The following is a 25,787-nucleotide window of genomic DNA, read 5'->3' on the forward strand; positions in this document are numbered from 1 at the left end:
GCCTGCTGTCTAGGAACCCAGGGAGCTCTGGGCCTCCAAGGAATCTGCAGGCAGGAGTAGTGGTGACTGCCGCCATGAATTATTCATGTCTGAAGGATGAGAAAAGCAGCAATCTCACGTCGATGGCTAGGCTCATCCTCATAGGCCTGCCTATTGGCCCTTAGGATGCCAGGAGGCTTATTAAAAGGAAGAAGTTGTGCTTAGAGACCTGCCTCTAGAAAGAAAGGATTTCTCCCCGCCAGTAAGAAGTGCATCCTGCTTTGAGCCACATTCCTCCAGTCTGTGGTTCTGCTTTTGCTTGCCTTTTCAAAGTGTGACTTTATGAATGATCATCGACTGTGGAGCTATTGACTGATTGAGGAGCTGTTATCGTCCTGTGTGAGCAGCCGACCTGTGAATAAAGCTAAAGCGCTTAGGAATTTAGGATCTTTTATAAAAAAAAATATATATTTACAAAGAACTGTTAGCTCTTTACGAGGGAAAAAAATCATGTTTGGAAATGGATTCCCCCTACCCCCGCTCTAAATAGTACATCAGAAATGAATCCAGCCGTGTTTGGGGTTAACTCAAATGAATCCGCCTGATTCAGATTAATGGTGCAGAAATCAGTCATTAAAGAAGCCAGGAGGGAAAACAATGATTTAATAGTCTTAGAAGAATGGCCCTAAACTTGGGTTTCTCCTCCTATTACTCCTCCTTCTGCTTAAAGTGCATGAAAGCTATAGTAAACCCTCCTCTGCAGTGAATGCAGGGCATCTGCTATAAAACCCTCGAAGACCCCAGCAGGATGCAGATTGCTGGCTGTATTTTTTGTTTAACTACCATTGACTTCTCACAGCCAGGCCTTCACTTAAAGAGAAAGAAGTTATAGTTTCCAAGGCATCAGACACTATGTCTATAAAATAAAGGCAGTAGTAGTATCTGATTGATAAGTACAGAGGCCCAGATTGAGCCCCTGTGGTGAACTGAGTTTCAGATACTCCTGGCAGGGACGATGCACGTTGACTGCAGTGTGGGGTAACTGGTAGCCTAGAGAACCGAGCCTGGGGCACCATGCTGGATAACCCTAAGGTCAGTCATGCATCCAACTAGGGAAACTATATAAGCTGGACACATGAATGTGGAAGCATTCTTGGCCTTCTCTTATGAAGCGCCTAAAATAGCACTTGAAATGGGAACTGGCTTAGTCGATACAAAACCAAATGGATGTGGGACTCACCTGACAGCTTGAGTTTAATTTAAGGGGCATGAGTAAAAGGTACATACGACTTAAGGGTTTTCAAGACCAGAACTGGCCCAGCCTGCACGAGATTCTGTGCTCAATCCCTAGTGCCAAAACAAAGGAGCAGAGATGGCTTGGGTGAGTCTGTAGATGAAAGCCGGAGTTTGGCTTATGACTTAGACTCGGTTACCTTCTTCTCACAATTTAGCAAAGGTAATTGTTTGAGTACTGTGCTGCAATACCTGTTGCTAGTAGATAAGATCCTATGTCTCTATTGGTTTCATCGATTCCAGAAGTATTTGTGAAAGACCCACTTCCTGTATGTCCTGCACTACCTAAAAGTTCAGAAGCATAGGCTATGATAGGTAAGGAACAAAATCTCTGACTGAAGAAGCATATTGTTGTTTATATTTATACATAATGGCAAGGAAAGATTCTTCTTCTTCTTGTCTCTACTCCTACTTCAGTAGAACCCAGTGAGGGGTTATGAATCTGAGCAATAGACCCAGATTTGCTTTCTAAAAATCACTTTTTTAAAAATCAGTCAATCATTGTTGAATTGTAATGGGGAAGCTAAGATGGTAAACTCCGAGACAACAGAACATACACTGTATGTTTCCCAATGGGAAACTAGTAAAAGATTATTCTATCAATGACCTAAGAAACCAAACCATTTCCCCCACTGAATGGGAATATACAGCATCTTGAAATACATTCATTTCTTGATTCATCATTGATGGGTGGCTGATGGATCGGTTTATTGGTTGATTAAGTATCAATAAATAGTATCATGAAAAAATACAGGGTGTATTGAGAGCATTATTACAGAGCCCCAACCTGATGGAGTTGCCCTGGAAAGGCGATGAGAACAGCTCGGGTTAGAGGTCTGTGGTTAGAAGGAATATACAGATGTACTACCTGGAATGGAGCAGAGGCTCAGGACTACAGGTAACAGAGAGCAAGGCCATGGTGGGGAAGGAGGGAGGCGGAAGCCTTAGAAGGTTGTTGTATTCTTTTACAGGGAGATGGACTCACAAGAACCCCTGGCAAGCTACATGGCAGTATATATATGTGTGTGTGTGTGTGTGTGTGTGTGTGTGTGTGTGTGTGTGTATGCATACATGTTTTAAATGAGGTAGAAAATTTGATACATATCCAAAGGCAGAATTCTCTGGTTAAACACCTAAAAGCCACAGGCAGGGGCAGCTCTTTATCAGCAGAGACTCTTGCTTGAAACTAGGCCATCTGGGACAAGGAGGCTGCATGCCTTCCTTGAAGCTGCCTTTCCTAGGGCTGAATATGAACTCCTGAGTCGCATTTTTCAAAGAGGGGAAACACTGTTTATTTCCCATCTGTCTTTAGGATCTTAGTGGTGAGACATTGTGAAGTGTGAGCTCACTCAAAAAAGTTATAGGCAACAAGATAATTCACTCTCTCTCATACTCTTTAATTGGAACACTAATTATATAATTTTTTTTTAAAAAAATACGGGTTTAGGCACATTTCTTGTTTTCCCAATGACTGATTCCGTTGGCTTTTGTCAGTAAAAGAAAACACCCAGGACTGGTCTCTGGGGAACCAGTTTGGTTCCATTTGAGGAAATATTTGCAAGAGTCTTTTCTAAGAAATAATGTGATGTCACTCTGCAATTCTCTAAAGTTATGAGTGAGAAGGGTCCATTCTCTTCTGTTGATGGGCTAGGAAACCTGAAGCTGGTGGATCATTAAATAAACAGATATGCAGGAAATTTTGAACATTGTATGTTCAGTAATTAATGCTAAAGACTTATGGTCTTTAAGATCTCAACTTTAAATCACAATTCGTTGACAGAAATATGATTTTTTTGTCAAACTGACACAAGCTAGAGTCATGTTAAAAACAAAGGGAACTTCAGCCAAGGAAATGTCTCCATCAAATTGGCCTGTGGGTAAGCCTGATTGATATGGGAGGGAGCAGCTCACTGGGAACAGCGGCAGCCCCTGGGCAGGAGGACCTGGATTATATAGGAAAGCAGGCCGGGAAATCCAGGAGGAGCAATCCAGTAAGCAACATTCCTCTATGGTTCTACTTTGGTTCCTGCCTTGGCTCCTGATAATCAATTGTAACCTGCTGGCAAAAATAAACCCTCTCCTCACGAAATTGCTTTGGTTATGGTGCTTTAACACAGCAACAGAAATCTAAATTAAGACAACTATATTTAATCTGCTGTTTGATTGGTGCTTTAGAATAATAAGAGAAACAATAACAGCTATTTTTTATTATTCACAATATTTAATATATGTGAAAAATCATTTAATACCATGAGTAAATTTTATTATCAACCCACGTGTGATGGTTGATTTTAATGTTTCAATTTGTTTTAAATTAATATTACCTTATCACATAGCCAGAACTAGGGAATTATACTGATTGCTAAATTTATGTTGGAAGAACCACCCCAGATGTGGGCTGAAACTTCTAGTCCCAGCATAGATTTTAAAAGGCAGAGCAGAAGGAAAATAATTTGTCTTTTATTGGATTGGCCTTACCTTTCACTGCTGAGTAAATTTACCCTGATGACCCTCAGGAAACACTTCCCAAAAGATTTCACCTCATCGGTGGTGGTGGTGGTGGTGGTTGTCTTTTAGTCACAGCTGGATTTTCAGCCCCAGCAAATCAGCATCCATTGCCCCTGGAAAGAAAGGTTTCATTTCAGTAGTACTAGTCTCTTATTCATTACAGCCAATCCTTCCACTTCAGCTGACTAGCAACCACAGATTCTTAATTCAATACTGCACAAACAGCCCCAATGGAGTCTTTCCCTCATCTGAAACTTCACAAGATGGCTCTCCACAGGCTCCATTTCTCTCAACATTCGTAACTTCTAAGTTTTAAAGAAGAGCTCTTCAAGCTCTGAGTCTGCAGTGTATCCTCCAGTTCTGAGTTCTAAATGCTTTCATAAATATCCCCCAAATCATGAAGATCAGGTCTGTCCCATTTACACAGCACTCCTGCGAGTGCCAATTTCTGTTCTAGAACTAACTAGAACAGAACTGTCAACTGCAGTTCAGAGTTATCTGGGAGAGTTTCAACTTCAGGTTGTCTTGATCAGACTGACTAGTGGGCATGTCTGTGAGGCATTTTCTTAATTTCCAATCGGCGTGAGAAGGCCCAGCTCCCTATGGGCAATACCTTCCCTAGACAGGGGTTCTGGTCTGTAGAGAAAGCTGCATGAGAAGGAGCTAGTGAGCAAGACAATAAACAGCTCCCCTACATAGTTGCCTCTGCTTCCGCTTATATACCTGCCCTGACTTTCCTCCATTAGTGGATTGTGGCCTGGGAGTTGCAAGCAGAAATAAACCCTTTCTTCTCAAGTTTTGATCATGGTGTTTTACCACAGTAAGAGAAAAATGAACTAGAATACCATTTTACTACTGAGAGACAAAGTCATTTCCTCTGTGTCACACAACTAATACCCTCCAGAGACTGGTTTTCTGTCTGGCCAGACTAGCTCCTGAGCCTATGTTCTTTACCACTCCCTATACAGTGAAATGATTACCCCTGGAAGGAATTCCTATTGTCTTCTGCTTGGTGATCTGGACAATTAGCCTTCTTTGCAACACTGGAAATTTAAATTTTCTATTTCACAGGAGAATGGGCAGATAAATACTTCATATTAGAAAGCCTTTCTTCGGATTTAAAAAGTCTGAAGATCTTTATTGTCTTCTTCAGAATTTTACTCTCCCTTCTTCATATAAAAAAAAGAGCTTGCCAATTTAGTTTACAATACTTCATTTAAGGTATAACCTTTAATATCAGAGGCAAATAATAAGCACACTGGGCAACCATGGCACTTGTCCAGGTGTGTGTGTGTGTGTGTGTGTGTGTGTGAGACTGTGTGTGAGTGAGTGTGAGCGTGTGTGTGTGTGTATGTGAGTGTGTGTGAGTGAGTATGAGTGTGTGTGTGAGTGAGTGTGTGTATGTGAGTGTGTGTGTATGTGTGACTGTGTGTAAGTGTGTGTGTGTGTGTGTGTGTGTGTGTGTGTGTGTGTGTGTGTATGTGTGATAGTGTTAAATGGAAGTGAGAAAGAAGCATGGCTCTAAGAAAAGGCTTTTGTAGGGACATCTTCTGAGGCTAGGATAGAGGTTTGTCATGTTTCTCATGCAATATTGGTATAAGGACCAAATTCTGGGCTGTCTCGGTGTCTTTGAACATAGACGTTAACCACCTAGTTTGTACCATGCACACAATGAAGCACCACGCACACAGCAGAGATCAGGAACAGCACTCTCGTAACAACGAAGCTTCTCCCTTGCCACGTCCCACGTTCTGGGTCTTAGCGTTCCGAGGGTTTCTGACATAGGCTAGGCTATATCTTCACACACAAGGCAAATGGAAAGGAATGGTCAGAAACTCAGGAACTTTTTTTCCAGCTTGATGACTGAATCTGCTGCCTGCCCAACACTTTTTCCCCATTCTCTTCCTTGTAAGTTTAAAAACAAAACCAAAAACAAACAAAAACCTCCTGGCTCCTAACAAGTTCTTATGTGATTATTTCTCATGTCCCTCAGATTGTGTCCATCTCTGTGGCCTGCTTTCTGTGCTAGAACTGATATTTTCTCAGTTAATTTTGTGTCTGTATCTTTGTCTGTGTCAAAGGCCTGCCTTCTTTCCTTGGGCTCCATACCGACCTATCTGTCCTGATAGTCTGTAAGCAGTTTCTGGGTACCGTGGATCACTGGAAGAGCTGGGAAAGGAGATCAGTCTACAGCCCTTTTTTTTTAGATCTCCCAGACACATGCCCTGACCCACAGCTAGATAGATAAAACAAGACAACTTGGGGCAAGGAATACTGGCAGCCAGAGGCTGGGCTATTCAGACACCCCAAGACTGGGAAACATCCTTTGGGGTGGGGAAATGAGGACATGAAACCTCTTGCTGTGGCACCTATCATTCTGCTAAGGACAGTAAAAACACAGTCTGTCATACTTGACATTTTAATTGGAAGAAAAGCTTGCATAGATTTCAGCCGTAAGCGGTGTGTTTATACAAGTGTATAGAGAAGGGTAATCTGTCAAGTTGGAAAACTCTTAAAGCGGCCTCAGTTCAGTAATTGAACAATCCAACATGAGCTCACACATTTACCTTGTTCCATGCCTCAATAATTTTTAGTAGAAATACTTTACCTAGAGGCATATGGTTATTAAAAAGGAGGCTCAGCTCGCTCAAAGTCTGGAATTACCAGCTCATGGCAACAAGCCTTCACTAGAGGGAAGACTGTCGGGATGTGTTTTCACAATGTTCCTGCTAGTTTGCCATCTGATTTTCAGAATCTAATTGATGTGTTTTTGGAAAGGTTTTTCGCTTATTTACTTTTATTCTTTTTTTTTAAAGGAGAAAATAGAATTTCACATGGATGAATGATATCTCGTATTAGCAGGATTCTGAAATCTCACTACTTAGTGGTATGTTCAGGGAGTGGGATGAACATCAAGAGAAATAGACCATGAATTTATTTTATCATAAAAACCGATAAGAACTTAGTTATGGGAGCCATGGAGGTGCATGAAGAGGAAAGCTCTGCCCCCTCCCATGATGTGTGTAACTGTGGGCAAAGGAAAAAGAGAAATGTAATTTATGCCCAAGTACAAGTGGGAATAGTATGAACCTACCTACCACACTGCACTGCTTCAAGTCACATGAAACCGGTTTATGAAAACATTTTGAAGATTATTTGAAAATACCACATGAAACATGCGAAGTTTTATTCAAGAGTACTATAGATTAAGTATGAAAAAATTCAATACACCCAAAAGGAATGAGATAATGCATACAGGTATTATGTTGCCACTCTGGCTTCAGTGGTGGGACTCTCCCGGACACGTTCATGGTTTCTTTGCACCTACTGATGAGGACAATTCTTTGTATGTTTATGTAGTGTTTGCTTGTCTGTTTGATGTGTAGGACACAACTTAGGTTCTCACACATACTAGGCACACCATGCCCACTGATCCACTCTCCTAGCCCTGATCTTTTCTGTAAGTCATGATGACCACATACAGATCTTGCTTTTGACTGCTTGTAGTTTTAAAAGCCCGAGAAAGAAACCCAGAAAACTCTGCTGGTTTGGTAGAAAGGCCTGAAAAACTAATTGACAGAATCTATAGAAAACAATAGCATGGAAATTATTTAGAATTCAAGTATATCGGGATTCTGAGTAGTCATATTTCCTTCTAAGTGTACGTGGCTAATTGGCCTGATTGGCATCTCTTGGAAACTTTTCGGATCCCAAGGGAGCCAGGTCCTCTGAAAGGATTTCTTAAGTGAAGAGGAAATATTTGATATTTTAAAATCTAGTAGATCTAGGCAGGGTGTGGAAATAACTAACCTAATTATTGGATTAAACGAAGTATTCCATTCCCTAGTGTTTCAATACACTTGGGAGTTCCTAGCCTTTGGAAAGGAGTAAAAACTCATTTTAAATTGAATTACTTTGACATTTCCATTCAATATTCATTGGATTGTTTGATTGGGTTCTTTCTTTTAAAAAAATAACACATCAATAAAATCTGCTCACCAAGGCCATTTTTTTTAACATATCAAGTTAGAAAGCGAAGGCAAATGATGGTAATAGGCATGTTGTCCTTTGGTTGTGAGTATGACCTTGCAGACTGATATAACACGTAGGAAGGATTTCAATTCTCAAAAGTTTTCCTTCTCTCTGAACTGCATTTGAAGCTTCCCTCTGGTGACCAATACTTGGTGAAAGATGACGTCACACATGTACAGACATGTTTACATGGACATCTATTTGAATGGGGTTAGCTGGCTGAGTAGTTCTGAGGAGAGCTGCTCTCAGTGAATGTTGCCTCTTATGAAACTGTAATTCAGATGATAAACTTTAACAGGAGGGAGCTATTAGTGAATTGTTTTTCAATGATGTATTCATTTTAATTGTCTGTGTAAGAGTGTCTGGCCTGCACGTATATGTAGGCACCACACTTGTACCTGCTGCCCAGTAGAGGGCATCAGATCCCCTGAATGTGGAATTCAGATGGTTGTGGGCTGCCATGTGAGAGCTGGGAATTAAACCAGGCTCCCCTGCAAGATCAGTGAGTGCTCTCAGCCACTGAGCAACCTCTCCACCCCTCAGTAACTGTTCTACATACAACTCTTTTCAGCACAGTTCCCAAGCGCACGTCAACATGGGGGCTCTAAACAAGTGTTGCTTGTTAACTGAGTCCCAGTCTATGTTTCTCAGATTGTGTAAACCACCTCTAAAGAGACTTTGAGACATAGTAAAGTCACAACTTCCTATAGTAGTGGTTCTCTACCTTGCTAAGGGTGTGACCCTTTAATACAGTTCCTCATGTTGCGGTGACCCCCAACCATAACATTATTTTTGCTCCTTTTTCACAACTGTAATTTTGCTACTGTTATGCACTGTAATGTTACTATGTTCTTAAGCGACCCCTATGAAAGAGTTGTTTAACCCCCAAAAGGGGTTATGATCCACATGTTGAAAACCACTGGCCAATAGTGCTTAGGGACAGCTGGACCCCAAATCCTGATGGAACTGTGGAAGCCAAAGGATCTTCACACCTAATCTAGTTCCCCTTTACAGAGGTTTCCAGGGCGCATGTCAAGAAATTGTCTTGGTGGCTCATTTGAAATGACTCTCCCCATTGTTGTAAATGTCCTAGGCTAGCCTACTTGTTTCCATTTCCATATACACTGTAGGTGCCGGCTTTTATGTCCACCCAGTCTCTGTGACATGCATTGTATTCTTTCATAGTTCCATACAGGTACCTTCCTGAGCACATCAGTCTTGACTAATTGATGACTAATCCTTCTCGGATGTCTGTAGCTGTGATAAGTAGCTCTGTTTTCAAGAAAAGCTCTCGGGCAAAAACCGGGGAAAACTTAATCTTCTTTGGAATTTTAACAGTATTGTGAAGGAAGAGCAGGCTGCCACTCTTGGCCTATCTCAGCCCCCAATTCTCTTTGAGTCACCAGGACTTTATGGCTGAGTAGCTCTTTCCATTGCTCAGCTGTGACTCTGAACTGGCCTGTTTGGCCTCTGACAGCTCCATATAGTACGATGGTGCTGCAATGGGATTCTGGACTGGGCACTCTGTGGGGGCTCTAATGTACCATGCTATACTCCACTGCTCTAGTCAGCACTATGGTGCTCTGCTGGGGCTGTGGACTGGGCTGTGCTGCTAGGCAGATGTTCTAACTGGGCAGTGATGCTCTGACTAAGCTTTAGCCAGAGCCTTGTGCTGTCTGTACTGGGGCTGTGGACAGGCCAGGGTATTATTCCGTGTTGAAGGAAAGCAATGGCCTACACCAAACCCCTCTATCTGTAGCCTTACCCAGTTTTTGGCACGAGAGGTCACATGTTTTATTATCTTTAGAAATTTCACTGATTCAGGAACATGCAGGATTAGACTGTTGAATATAGAAGACCCAGGGATTTTGTTGTTTGTTTATTTGTTTGTTTGTTTGTTTATCTGCCATTTACTTTAATGTTGATCCAACTCCATAGAGGAGAAACATAAGGAGATTGAGAATTTAGCCACAGAGTTACTTGTTTGCCATTTTTAATAAACACAAATAATTTCCCCTTCCCCTCAACTCCACATTCCTTGGCTTATTAAATCAATTTCAGGCCCTTAATTTTTTTTTTCTTGGCAAGTTGAAGTAAAATTTCAAACTATGCATTCCCTTGAGAAATGCTCACTCAAATCCTGCAGATCAGGCCCAAATCAATTTCTGTCAAACAGCCTAACACCTCACATTATTATGAAATGGGAGATTGCTAATAGGGGCTGAACTCTGGACTTACCCCGAGAAATGCTGAGCTTGGTGCCAAGCCCCGGGCCCAGCTGCATTTGTTTGTGTCCTGACTTTGTGTTTTTCCACTCATAGTAGAACTACGAAAAAAAAAAGTCAAAATGTACTCCTGTGTATTCAGGAATATGTGAATGGAGTTTACGCTGTAACTGTAGAGTGACCATGGACCCAGAGCAAAGCCAGGCAGGCGTCCAGGGCAAAGGTGTGGGCTAACATCCCAGTGGACCCAGATCCTCAACACTAAGACCCTCTGGGGGCTGAGACTGGGGTAAACTGGGCATTGTGCTGCAGACTTTCTTCCTTAGAAGCAGAGGCTATTGGAGACACACCAGCATGTTTCCATTGAATATCAGTTAGATAACGGGTCAGGAAATGAAGCAGAGTTTGATGTATTAACTAGGAAGCAGCAAAGGAAACCAGGCATGTATTTTATTTGTTATGATTTCCCTAATATCCTCAATTATGTGGCTCTCACATCAGAGGATCCGATCTGTTTGCCTGTGATGTTGGTGTCCCCATTGGTTTTGGAACCTGGGTAACAGACCCAGGCCATCAGGAATAATATGATTTTTTTCTCTTTGTCTCCAGGCCTGTCCCAGGCTCTCTATCATCTCTACTCCATCTCCACAACAGACAGAGGCAGCCCATGCCGGCCTCCATGCCTGGAACCCTGCCCAACCCCACCATGCCAGGATCTTCTGCCGTCTTGATGCCTGTAAGCATTTTGTGGGGAGGGGAGGGCTTGTAATGACTTCTCACTAGGACTGAAGTCCTAGAGAGGAAATTAGGAGCTGAGCTCTGAGCTGCCTGGGAAGAAGGCAGCTGCCTCTGAATGCATTTGTGCTGTGGGCCAGGATGCATAGGGTACTCAGGGGCCCATCCGTAGGCATTTTCCTGTCCTTTGGGGCCTTGCTGTGGAGCAGGGTCTATTCCACCTGTTGGTGGCAAATGAGCCCACCACAACTAAGGAATGGAATTTGTTCAGGAAAATATTGTTTTATAGCTATAGTCAGCTCTCTGTCTGGGATTCCACACCCACAATTCAGCTAATTGGGAACTGAAAATATTGTTTAAAAAAAAACCCACACATATCTTCTCAATATGTGCCGACTTCTTCCTTGTTATTATTCTATAGCATTGCAGTTTAACAACTCTTTAAAGAGCATTATTATTGTATTAGGATAAGATGATAGAATATAAATGGGAGGGATATGCAGAGTATATGCAAATACTGTGCCGTCTACTACAAAGGACTTGAACAGATACAGATTTTGGCCTCAAAGCAGAGACTGGTGTTCTAGTACTAATTCCAGGGGAGGATTAATGAATGACTGCAGTCCCACATCCACATCTTGAATTGTATACAGGTCATCAAATAGGCAGTGATGATTCTAGACACAATCCAGGGCATTAATTACAGTGATTACATACAAGAGCTGGGAATCTGGATTTGTGCACGTCATGGTCTATAAATGGTAGCACTTACTGAGTGTCTGCTCTATGCTGATCACTTTGCAAGGACGCTGTCAGCACATAAAGCAGTGCTCCAGGGAAGTCTATGATGGCCCCCATCTTTTGAGAGCAGAAAGCTGGGCCAGTGACTTGCTCATCTGAGAAGCAGAGTAGCTGGATTTTGAACTCAGTAATCCTGTCTCTACAGTCTGGGCTTTCAACTACAAAACAACAGACACATTCTCTTTTCATTCACAGCAAACCGCTGAGATGCATACTTGTATACTGACGTCACAGATGAGAAAATGGGCGCTCATAGGGTTCCTTTTCCTGGATAAGGATGTATATCTGGTAGACGACAGAGTCAAGATCTAAACCCAAGTAGTCAGACTCCTAAGTTATTGAGTTTTATTGAAAATAGGGTCTTACTATGCAGTTCAGGGTGGCTTTGAACTTATCTGTCTCCCAGTGTTAGGAGGATGCACCATTATACCTGACCTTAAGAGTGTCCACTCTTGATGAGCATATTGTACACACTGCTTCCCCTCTGACAACATGGGGAGCTATAGTGGAGCAGAAGAAGTCTTGCCTCCCTCTTTAGGGCATTCTCCCTTTCCTATTCGTTTCTGGCATTATGTTTTGAAGGACAGGATTTTGGGGGCTTCTAGAAACCCTAAAAGCAGTAAGCAGTTAGCAACTCTCCCACAACACATTGAGCATGGCTGAGGGTTGTAAAGTGGAACCCACACCTCCCTTCACATCAAGGAGCTCAGATTATTCCCTGTTGAACGATTGGCTCAGGTATCCGTGAAGTAGGCTGAGAAATGAAGATCATATGGACTCAGACACATGGACCTGCCCACTGCAAATGCTTGCTGATCCAGGCTGGAGGCATCTTGCAAACTTGAGCTAGAGGACAAGTGGAAGAGCCGCTTGTTTTCCCTAGACTGGCTGACAGAAGAGAATAGCACTATTACTGCCTAAATCCCTAGTTTTGTTCAGTTCAACTAATTGCATGGAGATTTCAACCACACGCTGTCTTTGCTCAACTTCTATGTCCTACTTGCCCCAAATAATTTTCTTTTCAGAATTTCTAAAGAATAACTAGAAAACTGTCACTACAGGGATCTTTTATTTCTATATAGTTAAGCTGTCATTCCTAGGGATGAGGCGGGAGCTGAAAGCTCCAAAAATCTAGTACACTTTCCACTTTATTCTATCACACAGTTTGACCCACTGAGAAAGTTTCTATCCTAAAAGTTTTCTATGCTAAAGAAGGTCCAACAACAGGCCCAAAGTAAGATCCAGCTCCAGGGAAGTCCCAAGGCCTAACACTGTTACTGAGGCTATGGAGCACTCACAAAAAGGGACCTAGCATGATCACACTTTGGAAGACACAACAAGCAGCTGAAAGAGTCAGATACAGATATTTGCACCCAACCAATGAACAGAAACTGCTGACCCCTGTGGCTGAATTGTAGGAGGACCAGCAGTCTCAATTAATCTGGATTTCTCAAACACTGGACCACCAAACAGGCAGCATACACCAGCTGATATGAGGTCCCTAACACATACAGTAGAGGACTGCCGGGTCTGTGTTCAATTAGAGATGATGCATCTAACCCTCAAGAGACTGGAGGCTCTAGGGAGTTTAGAGGTCAGGTGGGGTGGGACATCCTCATGGAGACAGGAGTGTGGAGGAGGTAAGGGATACGGAACAGTTGGAGGGTGGGCGGGGTGGGGGGGAATAATATCTGGAGTGTAAATAAATAAATAAATAAATAAAAGATTTCTAACCTGAAAGCAAAAGATTCAAGTGAATGGGCAAGAACCAGTATAGACAAAAAGTCAGGAACATGGCCCTTGCAGAGGTCCCAAACCATTAGTCCACAGCACAGACTGTCATGACAGCTGTGTCATCCCAGAGCAGTGATTCCCAGTGAGGGCAGGAGGGTGATTTTGCCCCTCAGGGAATATTAGGTTATATCTGTTGGTTGTCATAGGATGAATAAGATAGGAAGTATAGTGTTTAATGGGAGAAGCTGTTAAATATCACACAATATACAGGCCACTCAACCCAAAACTATTTGACTTAAAATATCAATAGTACTGAGCTTCAGGGATGTAAGGCTATTCATAAAAACTGAAGTAAAATCTCAAAGAAGTTATTCTTAGGATCTCCAGGCTGTAGAAATCGAGGTTTACCTTCCTCGATTTTATTACCAGCTGTTGTGCTCCTGGGACATTGTCTTCTGGACAGTCGGTCAAAGGCTGTCAGTCAAGGCTGTTCTTCCCTTAGAGTGGGACCCTGGGAAATCTTGAGGCTCGGGGCATCAAAGTTTCAATTATCTTTAGATGAAGGTGACATTCTTAACTGATTCAGGATGCACGTTGCCTAGATCCAAAGTATGTCATATATATATATTTCATCCTACACACCTTGTTGAGTGAGCACTTTCTGTGTGCCACAAACTGCTAGATACTTCCCTGTAGGGAAGGCAGGCGTGGCCTTCAAGGACTTCCTGAGGAGTGATTTCCTATTATCCTGAAAGCCAAATGCCTTCATAATTTGGGAAAACACACACCTATTTCTCATTAGAAAAGATGAGTAACCTGGAAACACTCTAGCTCTTGCTCTCGAGTGTGAGAAGAGAGGGGAACCCTTCGTATGGGTGATTTTGTTCAGTCGGAGATGGGAGCCAGGGCCTCCTCAGGTTTTAGGAGTGCTCTACCAAGAGCACTAACCCTGGCCTGGTGGGAAACTGCTGCTGGGCATTCGGCAAGGCCATTCAGCTTCCCGTCAGCTCTTTAAAGTCAGGGTTACAGTGCAGACAGGATGCTGGCCCAGCAAATCTCAGGCTGCTTTTCAGCAGTGATGCTTGCTCATAGTCTACCTGACAGAAAATCCACATTTACAGAAAACAGCCTGTTCAGAACCAGTATTTTGTGTAATGGGGTCGACACAATCATAACTACTTAGAGAAATGCACTGGAGAGCTGACTCCTCAGCAGGCAGCCACAGGCAGGTTGCTCTCACCCCTGTGTAACTAGGATAGTCCATCCTTCTAAATAGTGAGGGCAAACCCACTCGGGTTTTAATTCCCCTCTCTATAAGAGTCCTCTTTGGAATAAAAGACCCAATGCTGTTCCACTTCCCCTTATCGTTCAGTCTTGGGGTGAAAGTTCTAAGTCAGGCACATTGCTTGAATTCTTCACAGCTTAATTACAGCCTGCAAATGTTCTTAATGATACTCAAGAGCACTTAAAACGGGCCAAATGGTAAATTTTATGTTAAGTATATTTTATCACAACTCAAATGATTTAAAAATAGAGTACGTTTGCCTCCTGGAGAGTTAGAGCACACACGGGAGTGGACGTTTGATTTTTGCTGAATTATCAAGGCCTCGGGAAATTGGCCTTCTTTACCTTCTCTTGACACCTTTCCCACACCCCTGCTGGATAACTGGTCAGCTGATCCAGGCTGAGAGAAAGCTGGGTACCCACCTTAGAAGAAAGCTTTGAGCTGGTACCACCTGACAGCACAGAACAGCCTAATAACCAGATGCCTGTGCCAGGGGTCAATACAAACGAAATCACAGCCACTGAGCCTCAGTGAACTGAGTGACCTTTCCACAGCCATTTAACTCCACGTCGTTCTCAAGCTTGCCCCTTGGGGAAGTTCCCACACTCCACTTTGAACCTCCATCCATAAGAAACTCTGCTTTCTAAAACCGGATAGGGTATGGTTTCTAATGTGGTAACTACATTTCTAACCACATTTCTACCCTTTGGCAGAAATACATTGAAGCATCAATTGACTAACAACAGAATGTTTGGTTATTTTCTTTGAAAAGTATTAATTTTCTCCTTAACAGAAAACATCACATGCATTCTTTCTGCACAGACACAGAAATTTTGCTATGCAAGTTGATTAATCTGTAAATTAAAAATCTAAAACTTTTTGAGGTCAGGAGCACTACAATTGAATATATTAACTACAGGCTTTATGTGTAAGAGGTACATGAAATATTAATGGGGTTCACGGTTAGACCTAGCTTCCATCTTCTCGATATCTCATGTATGGTAGGTGTTAATGTTCCAATGTCCCAGAAGATCTAAAATTGATAAAGTTATTCCATAGTATGTCAGATGGTGACCTTAACACCCTGAGGATGCCAGCGGTCTGGCACTGCTGTTAATTCTAAACAATGGGGTAGGTAGGCTAGCAAGAGGGCCTATAAGTGAAACTGCTCACCTGTGATGTGTAATCCCCACCCCAACTTCTTTCTCTCTTGCAGAAAGCCTAAGCCTGCTGTGGGACCCTGACACTACAACTGTGTGGAATCGTGACTAGCTAAAGAGCAGGAGATAGGCCAGGGGCAGCTACTCTATATAGTAGTAGTGGTGGTGAAGGTTCTGATTGTGGTTTTGACTTTAAGATGGGGTATTACTGTGTAGCTCAGACTGGCCTAGAATTCCCTATGTAGCCTAGAGTGATCTATTCTCCCACCTTTGCCTACCAAGTGCAGAGATTACTGGGCTGTGCCACATGTGCTGGGCTGTTTTGATTGTGCTAATGCACTGTACCAGCAGAGAGAAGCACTACAGGGGACAGAACTGCTTTAAAATTAAATTTATTTTTATTGCTAAATGATTCGTGTTTACTATATAAAATTTCAGGTAAACAAATGCTAAAGGCATCCTAAGGTAACCATTTGGTATATTATGTAATCTTTTAACATCTATGCATACATTATTCTTTATAGCAACAAAAAACAAATATGATTAGTGGTGGTTTAAAGTGTATAGTGAAGCAGAAACATTTAGTAGTTTTCTTTGGCGATGCCTGCCAGACCAGGCGATCCTTCTTGGCATCGCAAATCTTCTCCAGAGAGCACAGAACTGGGAGATTCTTTAATGTGCTCACGTTCAGTATTCAAGAGTGCATTATTCCCTGCTCCAAGCCGGCAGCTTCTCAGCTGTTCAGTGAAATGCTTCATGACCTCCCCAGACGCAAGCAAAGCAGAGCAAGGGGCAACTTTGTAGCCTCCGTTGCCCTCCTCCTCTTCTAATTGTGTTACCTTCCTTTTTCTTAGATGGAGAGACAGATGTCAGTGAACTCCAGCATCATGGGCATGCAAGGTCCAAACCTCAGCAACCCCTGTGCTTCTCCCCAAGTCCAGCCAATGCATTCAGAAGCCAAAATGGTAAGTAAGAGCTTCAGCCATCCTTGCATTACATCATGCGTGGTAGTAACACTGAGTTCTGTTCTGACTCCAAACCTCAGTTAAGAGACCGCTCGTCTTGGTTCTGGTGAATAGGTATTTCTCTGGAAAGATGGGTGAAAGATTGGCTTTGCCTTCCAGGTATTTGTTGCAAGTTTTCTGCACCAGATAATCAGGTCCCAAGTATGTAATTGGCATGTGATGTTAAGGACGAGGATGTTGAGAAATTTGGAGAAGTGCCCAACTATGTGTGTATTTGCTCATTGCGTGAAAAAAACAAAATATAGAACTCTATATTCTAGCTACATCTTTGATGTCACTTTTTCTACACAATGTCATTAAGACACATTTAATTCCTGTGTCCACAGTTATAGGAACACTGTATTGTTGTGGTTGTTGTTGTTGTTGCTGCTGCTGCTGTTGCTGTTATTTGACATAGTTCTTTAGGTGTAACACTGTTTGAAAGGTTGGGGGTCTTGTTTCTGGCCATTTGTACTTGAAAGGCATGACCACACACAACAGGCTTCAATGACCTTTAACCTATGATGTTTAGGGGCAGTGAGACCACTCTTCCAATACTTCAAGATGTATCCATGTGTCTATACTCTACTAGGTGTGAACAAAGCAGGTTCTCATCTGTCTTGCCTATATAACATGGATTTTCTGAGACTTTTTAGCGGTTACCGGAAGTAGCACTTTCATTTCTAACACAGTTAAATTCCAGCACCATAGTTCACACAGATGACTAGAAATGCAGCACAGCATTTCTTTCCTTTTTCCTTCTTGTTTGTTTGTTTGTATCGGGTACGGGTAGTGCTTTCTAGCAGTGGGCATACATCTGGAGTGCTGGTGGCAGCCTGGACTGTGTGTGAGGATGCTGTGGACCATTCTGAAAGTTATCCATCATGCTACATGGGTGTGGAATCTGTCCTAATACAACACACACACACATACATGCACACACCCTGCTTTGTCATTGCTTTGGGGAACCTCACCTATTTGACCTGTAATTTCTTGACCCTAGGAATGAACTGAACCCCCAGTGCTAGCAACCCCGAGCAAATGAAAGCTATGGTCCAGAGAGCTCTCTTTGCTCGGCCACAAGCCCTGTGATGTGCCAGATGGCACAGCGTCCACAGCAAAGCTTGCTAAGTCTTTTTGGAATTGGCAAATATTTTTCAACTCAACTGCCACAGAGCCAAACCAAATACTTGCTGGCAAAATAAAGTTCAAATTGGCATCTGTTTTGGAGACCAGAGTAATGCCATTTACCCACACACACCTCCTTTTTGAAGGAAAATAAAAATGAACTATAAAGGTGCTTAAGAAGAAACAAAATTAAACCATTTGTACGTGTATGAGTAAATGTGTTGGGGCTGAGTCTAACACGTCTGTTCCCAGCTAAAGGATTCTTCAGTCTTCTTCCTTGCTATGAAATCTGTGTCCTTCTTTCAGACAAACTAGAGATGAAATGTAAGAATATGATTTCAAACTATGTACCCCTGACATTTGATTATTACTGGGTCTTAAAAATCACGATTTAACTAAAAAGTAACAAGAAAAAGAGAAAGGAAAAGAAAATGCCACCTCTCTTCTCGCTCCCACGGGTGGTACAGGGTTATAATTATTTATATGCATGAACTCAATCACGTGATATGGCAAATCAGCTCTGAGTAATGTCAGCTGGGAACAAAAGGGAACTGGTCTGTTCTTATAAAAATAGTGTTACCCCACAAATGTTTGCTGAGTTAAATGCACGGAGTAAGCACCCCTCTGCTGATTCATATTCTAAGCGAATAAATATTTCCAGGCTGGTGATGTCTGGACTCATGAACTTGATCTCACAGTCTGTGCCTGGGAAGCAGGCTTTTCTCTTTGCCCCCAGCTGTTACCTCTGCTGCCCCTGCAGTGACCAAGACATCATCCCAGAGGGGAAAGCAGCAGCGTTGGCTGCTAACGTTTGGAAGACTAGCGTTCGCGTAGCAGCTTGGAAAAGTGTCAGGTGGACTTGATCGAGGCAGTCAGCATTTCTACTCTTAGTCTGTCTGTTTTGCCAACTACTTGCTCCGTTATAGCCATCTTTACCCATACAGTGTTCTCTAGCCGCTTTTGGGCTGCACAGATGAAAAGATTTGATGAAATACCAAGCATTCAAGGGGGAAAAAGTCTTCCATGTTTTTAATGTCAGCCAGAGCCTCCCCAGGTCTCTCTGAACTACGGGCTTTGTTGTTCTATGCCTAATTTTCTTCCTGTGCGAGACTGGAATGGATTCCAGATTTCAATGGAGACTCTTGTTTCACTGTTTTCAAGGACTTTTCCTAAGGTCACATAGGGGCTTTTGTGATGAATGTCCTCGGCAGGGTGTGTTCTCAGAACACACTAGTGAACAGCTACTAAGGAGGAGCCAGTCTCACCTCAGCACGGCAGCCTGACTCTCCTGAGGCTGCGGTGTCACAGGCAGGCTGCGTTTCAGATTCCCTATTGGCTCCTGACAAAAGCCATCATTCTGAACCTGGAGGTGGACAAAGTCACAGGGCAGAGCTTATTTCAATGTTCTAGCTTTGCTAGAGGCTCACCGACCAGGAACTGCCCAGTAGAGTGCATCTGTTTCTTCTGCTGGAGATCATCTGTTCTCTGCTGACAAAAACCAACCAACCAACCAACCAACCAATCAAACAAACAAACCACTAGGGTTCTTAACAAACTCAGAGTTGTACTAATTTGGGGCAGCTTCCTAAAAGCACGTGTGCTAATCTTTGATTTATTGTCCTACCTCCATCGTAGCACTGGCTAAAAGCTGTCTAGGTTCTGAAGCTGGTGGTGAGCTGATGTCACAGTTTTCCATGTGCGTACATAGATATAGGCTTTCATTTGGGGATCATGAACGAACTGAAGTCACTGGAACCCTCACATCTTTCTAATTATTCTAAATTATGAGACCTTTCCACGGATTCTTGGGTCCTGTGTGTCTTAGTTGGAAGTGGGGTCTGCGAAAACACAAGTCACCAGGTACTTGGGGACTATTTTAACATTAAGGGAGAAAGGGAAAGAAGTGGGGAGGATTGGGGGTGAGCATGAGGAGAGAGAAAGGGGGAACATGGGGGAAGGGGACAAAGGAGGAAAGGAAAATGCAAGGCATCATGGGACAGGCATCATTCCCATCTACAGCACAGAACTGAGCAGGAGTATGTAAGAGTGATGTTCTCAGTCAGGACAAATGGATCCTTTTCGTCTCCACGGTCTTTTACTTCTTTTCTTTTCCTTTTTTAAGCGTGGTCTTATGGTCTACATCTCCGGGTCTTCTTTTATTTTTATTTTTCGAAAGGGTATTATTAACTTACTCAACCTCACTTGAACTCATCAGGTAGCCCAGACTGGCTTCATACTTTTGGATTCTCTTGACTCAACTTCCCAGGTGTGTGAGATTAGATTTCTTTTTGTGCGAATTAGAAAGCTTCTATCTAGCTTTGGGTGGGATTGTGTTGTAAAGGGATCTGCAGTAAGACTGAAAGCTGAATGCACTGTGGGAACTTATCTATGTCCCTGCCTTGCATCTTACTGTAGAGTAGGTGACTACTACGGTGTAGAAGCTAGTTAGAGTGAAGGATGGCATAGGGCCAGCTGCTCTCAAAGGCTCTGGCTGCTCTTACCTTCCATTTGAACAGGGTTAATGAAGGCTGGAGGACATTGCTCCTAGGAAAAGAGTTGTGTATGGCTGTGTCTGACTCTGTCCCCAGAAAACACACGACAGAACACATTGCCCCTAGAAGATAGCATGGGGAAAGCAGTTTAAAAACTGACTTAATGACACATTGTTTAGCAAAAGCTGGTTCCTGCTAATGACTGTTCTAATGACAAAGATATTTTTTGTTTTGATATGACAGAGTCTCATAGCCTAGCTGGCCTCAGACTTCCTAGGTACCGTAGGTAGATAACCTTTTATTTTGAGACATCCTGCCTCCAGCTATCTGAATGCTGGGATTATAGATGTGCACCTTCCTGCCTGACTTATGCCATGGCTGGACTTGAACCCAGGGCTTCATGTGTACTATGCAAGTACCACAGCCCAATGACAAAGCTTTTGATTACAACATTGAACTTTGGGATACCAATATGACAGAGCTATCAAATGTCAGTAGCTATCAGATTAAATTCAGTTACTGTAATACGTGGATGGTGGGGGGCAAGGTTAGCTTGGACCTCTGAATCAACACGATAGATTCAGAGTGTCCCCCTCCATTTATCAAGAGCTTGGTGGACTCCCTCACAGATCCCACTCTGCCACCTCTTCATTCAACACAGTTTGTTGCCACTTATTACAACTTACATCTCCCTCACTCAACTGATGCTTCTCAAGAAACCATGAAGGCTCCTTGAACTGTAAAAGACCCATGAATGGAAACGGAATGTAACTAGGCTGTCTAAAGTGCAGTTTAAACTTTGCAAGGTACCAACAGTACTAAGGAGATGTATGAAAGGGGGCTGGTAGAGAATAAGAATGGGTCAGAAAAGGTGAGAATAAAACCACAGAGATTCCAAGCTAAGTGGTGCACTTATAAGGAATAGCCAGCCGAGTTTAATTTTTTTGGAAAGATACCTCAACAATGACCATCATGCCTTTTGCTTGAGAGGAAAGCAGCCATATGTATGTTCTTTGGAAACAGAGGTTGGAATAATGCCATTCCTCTTCTAGGAGCTGAAGGCAGTCTATAGCCAGCGATGTTTCTTCCATTATGATGGACTGACTGGTCATGCTGGATTTCACACACTGATGGTCAATAATAGTTCATCTATCTATAGGGGTGATGGGAGTTAATTGAATAACTACTTAAATATGTGCCCATGGGAATGAGCACAGAAATAAGACTGGAGAGGCAAGACCTTTAGGGGACGAGGGGAACTGAGACAAGCCCTTTACCAAAGCAAGAGGGCTACAGCGCTCTAGAGACTTAGCCCAGCACACAGCTGGGCTCCATTCTTGGGCCTTTAGTTTTCAACCTGGCTTGTGCTTCAGTGGCCCAGTGCCTCTGAGGAGGCAGCAGCAGCAGCAGCAGCGCTGCCATTGCCCAGTGGCCTCCTCCTCACAGGCCTCAGACAGAGAATTAGGGTGGTATAGTGAGCAAGCCTTGGTTAAACACTCACTTTGTTTTGAATGTCAACCTGGGTGTGTTTGTGTTTGCCTTTCCCCTCCCTAATTATCAAGTGGGGTGACTGTTTGCCCTGTGGTGCCCCTTGGCCACCCACTGTCCAACAGATAAATCACAGACAAACCCAATTCCCCGTGGAGCTGCCTGGAGAGTTTGTACCCATGAAAAAGCAACCCCCTGGTAGCATCTCCCTGGCACCTCTCAGAAATATAAGCCTGTTGGCTTCAATCAGCCCCAGCTCCATTTCCTAAAAGTGCGGGAGTAGGAGGCTATGAATGACTCCCTGTCTGCTGCGCTGAAGCTTCCCGGCGGGGCAGGAAGTGCTGTTGACTCTAAGGAAGCTCTCATTAACTTTTGAGTCATGCTAGCGGCCATGTGTCCCTGCAGCTAGTAATCAAAACATGATGGACTGGACTAAGTGACCATATATTTTTTTTTTTCCAGAATCCTCTTGCTCTGCTCTTCTGAAAACCACTGCCCAAGGAGCAGACTAATAGGAATTATGTAAGATTCCATGAGAATGTTTTCGCTAATACATTCAACGTGTCTCATTTTATAGGCAATTTGCCCCCTTAGAGTCCTGTGGTAGAACATGGTAATTGTCAGCGTTAATTAAGCACTTGTTTTGTATGTGGCAGGAAAGATGGGGAGCATGCTGTAATGTCTTCTCTTTTAACCCCTTGACAGTCTGTTGAGAGCAACTCTGAGATGTTTTGAAAGCACAAGCAGCTGATAGGATACAGTGCTGGTGCATGACCACCCCCCACGCCACCCCTCCACTTTGAGCCTTGCCTATGGAGAACCCTTTACAAACCGCAAGGTGTTTTCGAATGCATGATGCCAGTGGAACTTCTCAGGAGCCCTGAACATCCTCTTTTTATAGACACAGAGCTTAAGAGACCCTTCCAACCGTCCACTACAGGACCTGATGAGCTACGGTCACAGGCCTGGGTTCAGGTCTCCTTGGGTGTTTCCCTTTTCCTGCCATGCCTCTTCTTGTTTTCCCATGGCAAGCCAGCTTGGTGGTGTAAACCCAGAGGCAGCACAGGCCCAGGAACTGCTTAGCTTATTATACCTGTTAAGCTCTCGAGGCCCCTCTAAATCCCAGAGAAAAGGCTTCTCCACACTCCTGTGTAGTTAAGACAGGCTAGATCTTATTATCTGCTGTTATTAAAGAACTAAACAGCATCTAACCGAGAGTAGAGAGCTCCTTCCTATTGGTGGAGAGCAGGACCTGTCATCTGCTCCTTCAATGTACCCATTTACTGGGTGGGTGGGTGGGTGGGTGTATTATGTCACTTGTCAAATAACATGTAAATGCTTAGATTATAAGGCCATTAATGTTTCCACAGGGGCAGAATGAGTTCCTACAGCATTTTGTTCCCTGAGGGTCAGACTCCCAAACCCAAGTGGTTACTTCTCTTGAAATCAAGAATTACAATTTGTCAACAAATTACAAAACACAATGAGGCTTGGGAATATTTTAGAGGAATTTAATAATCAATGGTCTGAGGTTCAAGTCAATAACTTGTCTAAGGTCACAAACTGTCACAGGAGGAAGACTTGATTCCTGATTTCCGAGTTGAATGAAGCACTATCTCTGTGTGCTAGTCTGTAGCTGTTAGGGCAAGCTAGCTGCTGGCTGCAGGTAGGGCACTTTCTAAGGTGTCCCTTTCTTGGAGCTCTTACTGTGGACAGCGATGCTGTAAAGCACATGGAGAGAGAAGAGGCTGGGCTTCCTTTTCAGGTTACTGGGATGCAAAATAAGGCATCTTGTGGTCCAAAGGTGTGGGCCCCATTACCTGGCCACTGGTGAGACTTTGTTTTGAAGACCTGGGACTGTCACTTCATTTCAATTCACAAGCCAGCCTAGGAGCCATACCACTGTTTTATCTCTTGACATCTAGTACAAGTTGTCTAGAATTTTGCCCACAATAACCTATGTTCCCTTGTCTCATTACCATCTTCTTGGGGCTCCTGTGGATCTGGCTTGGCTCCTTGGAGTTCTGACTTGTGTCGGGCAAGGACTGAGGCTACTAAAGCATGCAGGGATGTTGAAAAAGAGCTGTGCACAACTGGGCGGGGCACACACTTATTGTTCCAACACTAAGGAGTTACTAGGACAGCAGTCTCCCCACAAGTTTGAGGCCAGACCAGACTATGGAGTGAGGCCCTGTCTCTAGAAAAAAAAGATCCTCAGGCCTGGAGAGATAATGGTTTAGTGGTTAAGAGCACTGGCTGCTCTTTCAGAGGATGCAAGTTCAATCCCCAGCATCCATGGTGTCTCACAACCATCTGTAACACTAATTCTAGAGCATCTGATGCTCTCTTCTGGTTTTCATGGGCATCCGGCATGCACACGGTACATAGACACACATGCAGGCAAAACGCCCGAACTCATAACAAAATAAGAAAAAGAAAGAGTCTCTCAGTTAGATCCATCTCTGTCATGGCTCTCCCCGCACTCAGACTCCAAGGACTCATTGTCTTCTGGGTTTTATTTCTTTCTCTTTCTGCCAGGATCCACCCTGGTTTGGTCACCATGACAATAGGTGAAATACAATCTCCATTGCTCATGGCCTCTTTGTCACGGAGCCCAGCACGTGCGTTGCTGAGTCTTGTTTTTGTATTAGTTTAATGTTCCTGAGCCTAGAGTCAGCCACATCTGGACAAGGAACGCACAGTCTGGTTGGGAACATTCCCTGTCAGGGCTTTTGGGTGTGTCTTCCCTGTATATCTGTGTACGTGTGCACACACGTGTTTCCTTGTCTGCTTTGGAACACTGTGCAAACAAACTCTGCTTGTGTCACAGAAACCAAGGAGAATAAAAGAAAGTCAGGCAGAAGTGCTCGTAGGCAAATTCCGCTCTGCAGAGATAGAGTTCGGTTTCTTTTCTCAGAGTGAGGATAATTTATACTTTCCAAAAATTTGGCCAGCACAGCTAATAACAAAAGTTTTGCTTTGGACTTAAATGTGCTAAAGACAGAAGAGTTGTGGGAGAAAACTCAGGCTTAGGAGTTAGTGGAGCTACAGCGTTGATTTTAAGCATAGTTTTTTTAATGAAGCAAAGGGGATTTGATCATCATGACGTAGGTAAAGGAGTGCGTTTCCCTCCACGGGTATCCTTTTAAAATTCTCTTTGTATCCCATTCATTTGGAAAGCTAGCTGAAAGAACTATGTGATCTCCATCTTGACATGAACTCAAAGTATCACAAGATTCTTAACATTAAGTTCCACCAACACAGGCATACATCAACTGAGTTTGTTTCCAAATTCTCTATGTGGTCACTAGAATGGAAGCTATGTTTAAATGGTTGCACAAGTGTGACTTCATGTACTCAGACAGGCAAGTAGGCAACAAGCTTGAATCATAATCCGGGGACTGAGGAGTGAGGGGTACATAGGTAGAATTTCAGAACCAGTAAGTATTTCGCTTGCACTACTTCGTGGACCATCCTTCTGGTGGCAGTACAGGGACGCAGGCTGCATTACGTTCCCATAGTAGGCAAAACTTCATTCTGGCTCTTGATCATTCCAGCCCCTTCTACACCCACTTTCCCAGTGCCCCACACAACATCTGGCTGCCTGGCCTATCCACTTCTGTCCTTTCTGCTTGCAGTCCCCTGGAGCCCTGTAAGTTCCTTCTTATCAGACTCCCCTCCAGTGTATCATCTCTGGGATGTCTTTTCAGCTTCACAAGAGGGCAGAAGTCACACCTTCTCTGAGAATGGACTCAGCTTGGCCTCCGTTTCTCCTTTTCTCACCAAGAAGCCCTCACTGACCTGTGTCAGCGTCCCTGGCTGTGTCACCCTGTACTTGCATTAGAGCACAGGACAATTTGACTTTGTTCCATCTCCCTAGTTTGCTATATTGTTACATACATTGGGTTCCTGGTAAATACTGT

General features: G+C 43.4%; 1 protein-coding gene across 5 annotated transcripts in view; it reads left to right on the top strand.

The window, feature by feature from the left end:
- Positions 1 to 25,787, top strand: part of Creb5 (cAMP responsive element binding protein 5) — a 413,139-nt gene that overhangs the window by 306,590 nt on the left and 80,762 nt on the right. For all 5 annotated transcript variants that reach the window (XM_017321523.2, NM_001327821.1, XM_017321522.2 and 2 more), the window contains 2 exons: positions 10,647 to 10,773; positions 16,607 to 16,717. In XM_017321523.2, the coding sequence (XP_017177012.1) occupies positions 10,647 to 10,773; positions 16,607 to 16,717 (238 nt within the window). The remainder of the gene's footprint in view (positions 1 to 10,646; positions 10,774 to 16,606; positions 16,718 to 25,787) is intronic.

The sequence above is a fragment of the Mus musculus genome, chromosome 6 (genome assembly GCF_000001635.26).
Source record: "Mus musculus strain C57BL/6J chromosome 6, GRCm38.p6 C57BL/6J".
In the NCBI taxonomy this organism is placed as follows: Eukaryota; Metazoa; Chordata; class Mammalia; order Rodentia; family Muridae; genus Mus; species Mus musculus.